We start from the raw sequence: 10,447 nt of genomic DNA, 5'->3' as shown, positions 1-10,447 counted from the left end.
AAAGGTTCTGTTTCCTCTAGGCTTGCATAAAAATGTAAAATCTATGTGTGTAGCTTATCAACTGACTAGACTGATTTAACTGAGAATCTATTTTTTTCGATCTCAGGATGTGGGTGACAGCACCACTGATGAGGTTTGTTGGCATATAAACCAGAACTAGTGTTTGATATACAATCATGAACTTCATGTTTATTCTGTCAAAACGACTTTCTGGGTGTCTTTGCTTCACTCTGTTTCAGCAAAAGCATACAAAATGGTGTGCAAAATTACACCAACACCGCCTTAATTTGGACACAATAAACCTTGCTAGCACTGGGATTTCCCATTGCATTTGATGAGTGAATGTTGTGCAATGGCTTGTTGATTTATTTGGGTTAAACTATGTGGCGACTCCTTGTACTTTAGGCTCAGTAGCAAATTAGTCTGACAATTTAGACCTTGCAAATTCAATCTGGAAGCAAATAAATGATGGTATGGTTAAGGTGATGTGCACTTTTATCATTGTCATGTTTTGAAAACTATTGAATTTTGGGTTTACTTTTTTCATTTTGTTTTAAAACACAACAATGCTTTGAACAATTAAAAGTCCAAATTAACTGGAGATTGGTTGCAATTGGGGTGTGAGACTTTTTTCTCTCGTATATTTCATTTCATTAATATATATTTAATTTAAAATTTATTTTAATAAACTTCAACATATTTTGTTAACATAGGAACGTTTTATTATTGCAACCATTAAATCCAAACATAAACCTCTCTATTAATATTAAACTCACCGCTATAATAACAAATTTCAAAACTATGGTATATAATCTTACCAAAATTAATCATGTAACTTAAGAAAACAACGTGCAAGGAATAAAACTTTGCTTAGGCTTTCTGATAAACATGGTTGCATATATATTGCATTGTGTATTTAAAAAAGACGGTGGAAAGACAGGTTTTAGGAATATATTTTTTCCTTTTGCGTCAAAACCCAGCTTTCCTTAAGCTCATCCATAATCCCAAATCAGCTGATATTCTCTTCTGAATGTGTCAGCAGTCTGAATGTGTCAGCAGTCATGTTAAGCTTGACCCATATTTGAAGCATTAACATGAGTTTCGATACCATTCCCTCCAAAAAGGGTTTATTAGAATTTTTCTTCATATGTACGTGTGAAACTATGAACAACCAGCCAGCGTCCAATGGATATAAACAAGCACAAGAAATATAGTACTATCGGATTATTTATATTATCAAAGATATTAGAAATTACAAGGGAATCGATGCCAATGCAAAGGCAATAGAGGATTATCTTCTGCGATTGGGGTTGTGTTCCATCATCATTTGATCTTATTTTCTTTTGTCTTTATATTATAAAGCTTGAGCAAACTTATTTGTATGGCTAGCTTAATTGCCAGAGCATTGGGCTCCTTATTATCGGTCATCGCTTACTGTATCTATGGCTACCGAGGCAAGAAGAAAAGCGTCAGCACCAACATCAATTACTGCAACTTCAACATGCCCAAGGGTCGACCACCACTTTCTTTGCAGGTTTCCCTTTCATTCCCCAAACTACATACATATGCATTTGGATCATCTAGGGTCGACAACTTATGAATTTGATCTCTATTTACAGACTGTGGACCTCAAAGTTAGGATGTGCTGCACTGGTTGCGAGAGAATAGTGAAGAACGCCATTTACAAGCTTAGAGGTATATTCTCCTTCATTAAAAACCCAATATTAATTCCATCACGATAATATGATTAGAATTAATTAATGCTTGATAATACTGTGTTAGGGATAGATTCGGTGGAAGTGGACCTAGAAATGGAAAAAGTGACGGTGATCGGGTACGTTGATCGGAACATGGTGCTGAAACGAGTGAGGAGGGCTGGAAAGAGGGCTGAATTCTGGCCCTACCCGGATCCTCCTTTGTACTTCACCTCCACCACCGAATACTTTAAAGACACAACAAACGAGTTCAGGGAGAGTTACAACTATTACAGGCATGGTTACAACCTGGGACATAGGCATGGCAACATTCCAATGACGCATCGTGGAGATGACAAGGTCAGCAACTTTTTCAACGACGACAATGTCAATGCGTGCTGCCTCATGTAAAAAACTTGATATTTTCATTTCCATCATCATGTAAATATTATTTGCATTCATAACTCTGAATTTCATCTATGTTTATTATTAATTATCATGTACTAATTACTGTGGTTAATATGTAAACTATAACTCTTTTTATGCGAAATCACGAACCACAAGGCTGAATCGGAAGAATGGAAGCAGTTTGAATTTTATCAAATTGAATCTTCAACCGTTTCTTGGAACTCAAATAAAAAATAAAATAATCAAAATTAAATTAAGAATAAAATGATAATAATAATAATAATTATTAATTAATTAATTAAAGAAAACGAGAAAAAAATGGAAGACGGAAACTTCAAATCGATTTTCAAAGATGGATGATAATAAGATGATAGACTTCTTGTTATCATCCTGAATCCACCAACAATAATTGTTAGAATTTGAGTAAGGGTGGTAAGAATCCAAGTCCACCATGGATTCCGAATTTTTCTTTTTAGAAAGTGGATGTAGGGTAAGGTAGGGTGATTTTTTTATTTTTATAGAAAAATTTATATGTTTTATGTTTAAATATTTTTTAAAGAATTATGTTTAAATATTTTATTTGATATTAAAAAAATTAAAAACAAATAGAAAAATTAAATTAAAGTAGAGTTGAGCGGACTGGGGCGAGGATGAATGTATTCAACATCTATAGAGCTGGTAGTGGTTTTCAAAATTATACAACCATAGTAGAGTGGTGCAGGTGGTAGAGCAAAGAGTGCCAATTATGGAGCGGTGATGGATTTAACAACATTCGCTCCCATCCCGATTCGCTACCATCCCTAACTTAGAGGTGGCAAATGAGCAAGTTTGGATTAGTCTTTCTTCGGATTCAGATTTTCTTGGGCTTGAATTTTTTTGGGATCTAATCAGCTTGGACTCGGATTTCTTTTGGGCGTGATTTTTTTGGGTTTAAGCTCTTTCGGACTCAAAAATTTTCAAGGTCAAGCTCTTTCGAGCTTGAATCAAGCCCAGTGGGCTCTGACAAATTTTAATAATTTTGAATTTTTTAACTTATAAAGATTTTAATTTTGAATATAATAATTCACTTTACTTTTTTATGATAACAACACAATTCAATTTTGCGTTATAAAAGGCATAAATTATATATATTTAATAGATTAATTTGCTAATTGAATGTAAAACTTATTATTATATGATATATATATTAATTGACGAAAATATTATTTATTATATTATATTGGCAATTTAATAATTGTTATCTTTCTTATTAAATTTATAAACCTAATACTCATATTCTAAAGTACTTACACCAAAACTCAAATATATTATACTATTTCCAAATCCAAATAATATACTCATTATTATCTAAAGTCAAAATAAATTGATTATAGCCCAAAATAAAAAGAAATTAAACTTAATACCCAAATATAATTTGTAAAAGTTAAAACTCAATTCAAAGTCTAATTTAATAAAAATAATATTTTATTAAGATATTAAATTTATAATAATAATATATTATTCTAGTTATAGGCATGTATTGTAATATACTACATTAGACATAACTATTGATACTATATACTTTATTATAATCTATAATATAACAATAGTTATATCCATGTATTAATAGTTTTAACCATAGTTATATGTTACATTAATATATTATGTAATATTATATCATCTATTATATTTAGCTATTAATATGTAATACTATATCATCTATTATATTTAGCTATTAAAATTTACTTAAGCAACCAAATCCAATCAATTCAAGTAAATTGGTTAGAAAATCCAGTATTAATTTTACCAATTATATATATTACACACACGCGTATGTATTAATAGTTTTAAAATAAATTATTACATTATGTAATCTTATATCACATATTATAATAGTAATAGATAGTATATTAATTATTATAACTTATTGTTTATTATTACATTGGTTGAAATATGCTCTAAAGTCCCTATACTGTAATAGCCGACTTTCAATGATGTCGGGAATAGTGGTTCGAGACCACTAAATTTGACAAATAAGCTCGTAAATTTATTTATTTAATAATTATGAGCCAAATGTGATTTTTGACAGATTTTTAAATTAGTAATTTGTGTTTTATAAAGATTTATTAAGTCAAGAAATTGAAGAAAATAAGTATTGAGATCTCGATTTTATAAATCAAGCCGTAAATATTTTTATAAATATTTATGGAGTATCAATAAGGTAGTATTAAAATTTCGTCAGAAAATTTTAACCTCTGGGTGGTTAATTAAATAAAAAGGACTAAATTGAAAAAGGTGTAAAAGTTGCTAAAAGGATTAAATAACTCAATTGTCAAATAAGGAAGGACCTAAAGTGAAAATAAGCTCATAGGAGATATTTTGGGCAGCAATAGCTGAGAAAAATCAGGAAATGGGTGAATTAAGGGCAAAATTAGAAAATTGTCAAAATTACCTAAATAAAAATGGGACCAAATGGAAATATCTAGAATTCTCTTCAATTCTCTTCATTTTCATCAGCTGAAAAATAGCCATGGAAGAGGGTTCAAGCTGGTTTTCATACTCTAGCTTCATGTAAGTTTAATTCTTGCTTTCTCTTTAAAATTTCTATGTTTTTGGACTTTTACAATTGGGTCCAACTTACTATTTTATTAGTTTTTGATTTCATGGCTAATTTTTAAAGTTGTTATGGATGAGTGCTGGAAGCATATGATTAATAAACATAGAATTGAAGCTTTAATTTTGATATATGATAATTTTATCAAGTAAAATTGATGGAAATTGATTTTAGGACCTAATTGTGAAAATGTTTGGAATTAAAGTCTAGTGCTGAAATTATGATTTCCAAAAGTTTTAAAGTAGTTTAAAGTGATATAATAAAGGGTTAATTGTGAAAAATCAGCTCAATTGAGAGGCTAATTGAGTAGGGACAAAATTGTTATTTATTAAAAGCTTAGGGGAAAAATAGTAATAAACAGCTTGCATTAAAACAATATTGGACAGCAGCAGTAGACTAAGTTTGAAAACTCACCATAAATTTTAGAAATCGAATTATAAGATGAACAAAATATGAAATTAAAGTTTATTAAGGCTAGTTTCTCATAGAAGAAATGGTGTAAGCAATAGATTTTTAAATCATGAGATATAATAAATTTTGTGAGACAATGTCAGAATGAATTTGGGTTCTCCTATTCTGACTTTGAAAATTAATAAAAAATTGAATAAAAATAATTAGGGGCTTAAATTTATATGTCTAGAATCCTGAATTAGTCTAATTTCAATAGAAACAAACAGAAACATCATTCGAATCCTGTATGAATAGATAATTAATTTTTAGTGAAGAAGGGTCAGAACTGTCAGACAACAGAACATGGGTGATTTTAAAGAAGAAACATTACTTATTGGCTAAACTAAAAATTCTAAAAATTTTATAGTAAGAAGATATGTGAGTCTAGTTTCAAAGAAAATTAGCGGATCTTAAGTTGGAGTTCCTTAGCTCTAGATATAAATAATTTAGTGGCTATGACACGGGTGGATAGCTTAATTATTCACATAAGTAATTAGTGAAAATTATGAATAAGGTTACTTACAAGTGTGTTATTTATACCAAGGATGTGGATGGACAGAAGGAGGAGGAAAAATATATGAATGACTTGTGTATAAATTGATTACATGCCCGATTATAAACAATATACGTTGAATTAGTAATGATATAATGTTTTATTTCATATGTTCATTATTAAATTGTAAATATTGAAAAAGTATGAAAATTAAACTAAATGTTCAAATTGAGTGGAACGCAGGTTGAGTACTTTCGTTCGATGGCTAAAAGCGAATTGATGAGAAAAAGACCATGGTTGGACCATGGCAACATGTGATATGTGATTTCCGTATAAGACCATAGCTGGGCTATTGCATCGGAGAGATGTGATTATGTGCTTCCGTATAAGACCATATCTGGAATGTGGCATCAGTGTGATATATGCTACTGTATAAGACCATATCTGGGATATGGCATCAGTGAGATATGTGATTCTGTAAGACCATAGCTGGGCAATGGCATCGATATGTGATATGTGATTACGTGTAAGACCATAGCTTGGCTATGGCATCGATATATAAATATGTGTAAGACCATAGCTGGGCTATGGCATCATTATGTGAAGATTTGTAAGACCATAGTTGAACTATGGCATCGAGAAAACGAAGTACTTAATTCTGCAAGACGTTCACTAATTTGACAAAGTTTGGTAAGTGTTATATAGAACTATGTGCTATAAGGAAGTACGAGTTGATATGACATGAGTATAGAACTTGGTTGATGAATGAATTCATTTGTGATTATATAATTGTTCATCTTGAGTGTACTGTCCATATGTATTGATATTTCAAATGATTTAATGAATAAAGTTCCGACATGGAATAAACTAAACATGGGACATATAATTATGAAATTGAACTCAAAATTCATGAAAATGACGGTTATTGATATATGGAGACATGAGACATTGATATATGAATATGGAATATGTTTGATAAATGTGTTCATTCATAATTATGGAATTATGTATCTCATGTGTACTATTTGAATAAAGATGATATTTCAAATACTTTGGTTATTTAAGTTCAAATATGAAAGAGTATGAAATCAAGATAAGTTGTTATGAAAATATATTTAAATTACAGAGATATGGCTGATATATATTAATTGATTAGTCAATGTTGGCTTATGAATGGTATAACTGTAACTAGCCATTGGTATGGCTTGTATTTAGTAAGTTTGAGATTCAAATTATTATGATTTTATCATGATTGATATGGCTACGAAATGAACAAACGATGATAATTATAAGGCTTGGTTGAATACCTTAAATTGATTCATAAATGTATTAAAATGTTGGTGAAAATAAATGATTAAATGGGTGAGAAATATGGCTTGGAAAATAGCCTAAGTGTTAGCCACAAGGGCTGAGACATGGTCGTGTGTCTCAACCGTGTGAGGGACACAGCTTGGAGACACAGGCGTGTGGCCCGGCCGTTTGGTTCGATTTGCATGCTGACGTCATAAACAGAAAGTTACACGTCCTGAGGACACGGGCGTGTCCCTATGTCCACACGGGCGTGTGACCCTGTTTCTTGGGAAAATTTCTTAAGTTTTCCCGAACCTTCTCAAAGCTCTCAGTTTAGTCCCAAAATTAATCCCGATGTATGTTTTGGGCTTCGTAGACCCAATTAAGGGACGACATGCATGTGTTTGAAAAGTTTGAATTAAAAGAAATTTTACGGCCCGGTTTTTGCATGTATGTGTATGTTTAGGTCCGATAATGCCTCGTACCTTGTCCCAGCATCGGATACGGCTAAGGGGTGTTACATATACTCTTTGTACATTTGAAAGTTAATCTTCCTACTATATTATATAATGTTATATCATATCATATAATATTTAATATATTAATAGTTTATATATATATATATGCATTAATGATTAAAAATTATAATATTATATAATAATGTATCCTTTATTATAACCTATAATATAATAGTAGTTATATATATATTTATTAATAATTTTAGGTAATAATTTTATCTTACATATATTATTATTTTATTCCTTTAAATATTAATTATTCTTGTCTTATGTAAATGGATTTCAAATAATTTAACGTAAAGTTTGAAACTAATAATAACTAGATTTTTTCACACTTATTGTTGGGGATCAACGCTATTAAGCAACAAACAAGTAAAAATAATGGAAGAAGTTGAAAATTTGAACACACAAATTTAACGTGGAAAAACCCCTCCAAAAAATATAAAAAATGACAAGCAAAGATAATTTTACTGTAATGGCAAAAAACCGAAGAGTACAAGAGATGGAGATAAAACTAAACCCTGAAACCCAAAAACAAAGAACCCTCAAACGGAAACATAAAATTCTCAAAAAGTGTTGAGTTCTAATCTTTAATAGATGTATTTTCTAAGGTTGTAAAAGAGTCTATTTATAGGCTAAATTCGTAAGTCAAATAATAATAAAATAATCTAAACTAATCAAAGTTTGACTGGAACAAATAAAAAGAGTTTAACTGGGAGATTATTTCTCAAATTTGATTGAAATATGAGGCATATTCAACAAATCACCGCCTTGACTCATATTTTTACAACGCCATCTTTGCCAAAGTCCACTATGGGCCTATATTGAACTATGAAGGGAATTACTTAGTCGAATCTATGCTTAGAAGCTGGAAGACTTCTAGCTTTCAACTTGTGCACTACCAAATTAAAACTAACCCGGGTCTGCTTTTCACGAACACAATACCCTAACTTTTCAAAACCTACATCCAAAGAGAAACTCTCTTCAATGAAACAACCATACCTTTTTCCCTCCAATGAGCAAGTTGCCTCCACTCCAAATGAGTTGATTTTGACTCTGTAATGGACAAAGGGCATCCGATTTCACTGGTCACTATAGAACTTTCCAGAATATAAAGATTGTCGATCCTTTTACCGTAATGCCATTCAACTCGATGTTGATTCTATAACCTTTTTAGTCTAAAGTACTCAAGGAGATAAGATTCTTTCATAAATCAAGTACATACTTGACATATAAGAGTTTCCTAATCGTCCCATCGTGCATCCAAATTTTAATAGTACCAATACCAATTACCTTACTAGATGAATCATTTCTCATTCGCACAACTTCACCTTCAATTGAACTGTATGTGGAGAACCATTCTCTGTTGGGACACATGTGGAAAAAATATCTCGAATCTAGGATCCACTCAGACGTAAGCTCGTAGTTATTGCTCATTGACACTAATAAAAAATTATCACCGTTTTCGTCGGCCAAACTAGCACCAATTAAATCTTCCTTGTTACTCTCAGCAGCCCTTTTATTTTACAGTTTATAATAATATGATTTGACATGACCTAACTTTTTACAATAGCGACACATTTTGTTTCGCTTCTTTGATGCTACCAAAATGAAGCTTACCTATTTGCCTTGCTATCCGAACCAAACTCATTGTCAAGTTTGTTTTTAATCAACAAATGACCCTTCACATCATTGAACGAGAGTTTTTCTCTACCATAAATTAGGGTTTCCCTGGAAGACTTGTATGAAGCAGGTAAAGAGCACAATAATAGCATAGCCTACTCTTCATTGTAATGCCCCGAATTTTGGGGCTAGAAGTTTCGAGTTTTGTGATTAGGGGTTGCAAGAAGGTTGACCTATTGTGATTAGTTGCTCGTTTTAGTGTCAGAATGAGCCTACTGGTCTGGTGGTTTGTTGTGTGTTAATTTGTCTCTGGGTTCTAGGTTTGTGTCTTTGTGTGTGCGCTTGAAAAAAGTTTTATTTTGTTTTGTTTTAAGTTAATATTTATAACTAGTTGTGTATGTTTTTAATGTTATTTTATTTTATTTGGCTTTATTTTTATTATTTTTACTTTTTGGACCTTTTTTTTTCTTTCTTTCTTTTCCTCTTTTCTGGTTTTATTTTCTCTCTTTTTTGCTTATTCTTTTGAAAATAGTTTTTGCTGAAGAATTTTAGGGTGTCGTTTCCTCGTCGTCAAAGTCGGTGTCAGAACATCGTAGATCGCAAAATAGGTGTGGGTTCTTATCTTATTTTGCTTTATTTGTGAGTATAATTCCAACTTTACAAAAAGTTGACATCATGTGTGGGTGTTCGCCAATCGGTTAATTTCGTCATTGTAACATTGTCTTGTGCTTAGAAATTGTGGATTTTGCTATATCTTCAAACTATCGAGGGCTGGGGAGTGTTTCATGGCTGAAAACACGTTTTCAGGGCTGTCTTTAGGGTGGTTTCGTGACCACACGGGTGGCCACACTAGCGCGTGCCGATGCACACGACCGTGTGCTTTTGGGAATTAAAGTTTTTAGGCTGATTTACGAGTCATACAGCCTAGCCACACGGTCATGTGGCCAATTTGGGGATTTTGTCATTTTTCACATGGCCGTGTCCCTTGGGCACACGGGCGTGTGAGTTTACGTATTAGGGTTTGAGTGATTTGGTGCCACATAGCCTGGCCAGAGGAGCGTGTGTTTTGGACACAAGGCCGTGTCTGGTGAGCACATAGGCGTGTGAGACCCTCACACGGTTGTGACAGCCCTGTACTCAATTTAGTGCAAATGGACAGAGAGTTACACGGCCTATCCCCACGGCCATGTTCCTGGTCCATACGAGTATGTGCCTTAGTCACACGGTCGTGTGCCTCTCTTTACATGGCCGTGTGCCCCTTTTACATGGGCTTTTGACCTTCCACACGGCCTAGGTATTTCCACATGGCTAGAGCACACGGGTATGTAGTCCCTAGGTATTTATGTTGGTTTCGAGTGCGTTTCTGATCCGAAAATGT

At 32.3% G+C, this 10,447-nt stretch overlaps 1 protein-coding gene across 2 annotated transcripts; it reads left to right on the top strand.

Annotated features, from left to right (window-relative positions):
* The first annotated feature begins 904 nt into the window (after positions 1–904).
* On the top strand, positions 905–2,273 carry LOC108460086 (heavy metal-associated isoprenylated plant protein 30-like). 2 transcript variants are annotated; one of them, XM_053018307.1, is made up of 3 exons: positions 905–1,534; positions 1,620–1,695; positions 1,789–2,273. In XM_053018307.1, exons 1-3 carry the CDS (start codon positions 1,382–1,384, stop codon positions 2,103–2,105), a joined length of 546 nt encoding a protein of 181 aa, XP_052874267.1. In that variant the 5' UTR covers positions 905–1,381; the 3' UTR covers positions 2,106–2,273. The 2 variants fall into 2 exon arrangements, with proteins under 2 accessions (XP_052874267.1, XP_017614950.1); XM_017759461.2 differs by having other exon boundaries at positions 906–1,534; positions 1,783–2,273.
* Positions 2,274–10,447: the final 8,174 nt, after the last annotated feature.

The sequence above is a fragment of the Gossypium arboreum genome, chromosome 8 (genome assembly GCF_025698485.1).
Source record: "Gossypium arboreum isolate Shixiya-1 chromosome 8, ASM2569848v2, whole genome shotgun sequence".
NCBI lineage: Eukaryota > Viridiplantae > Streptophyta > Magnoliopsida > Malvales > Malvaceae > Gossypium > Gossypium arboreum.
The sequence above is the reverse complement of the archived record's forward strand: the minus strand, read 5'-3'. Positions and strand labels throughout refer to the sequence as shown.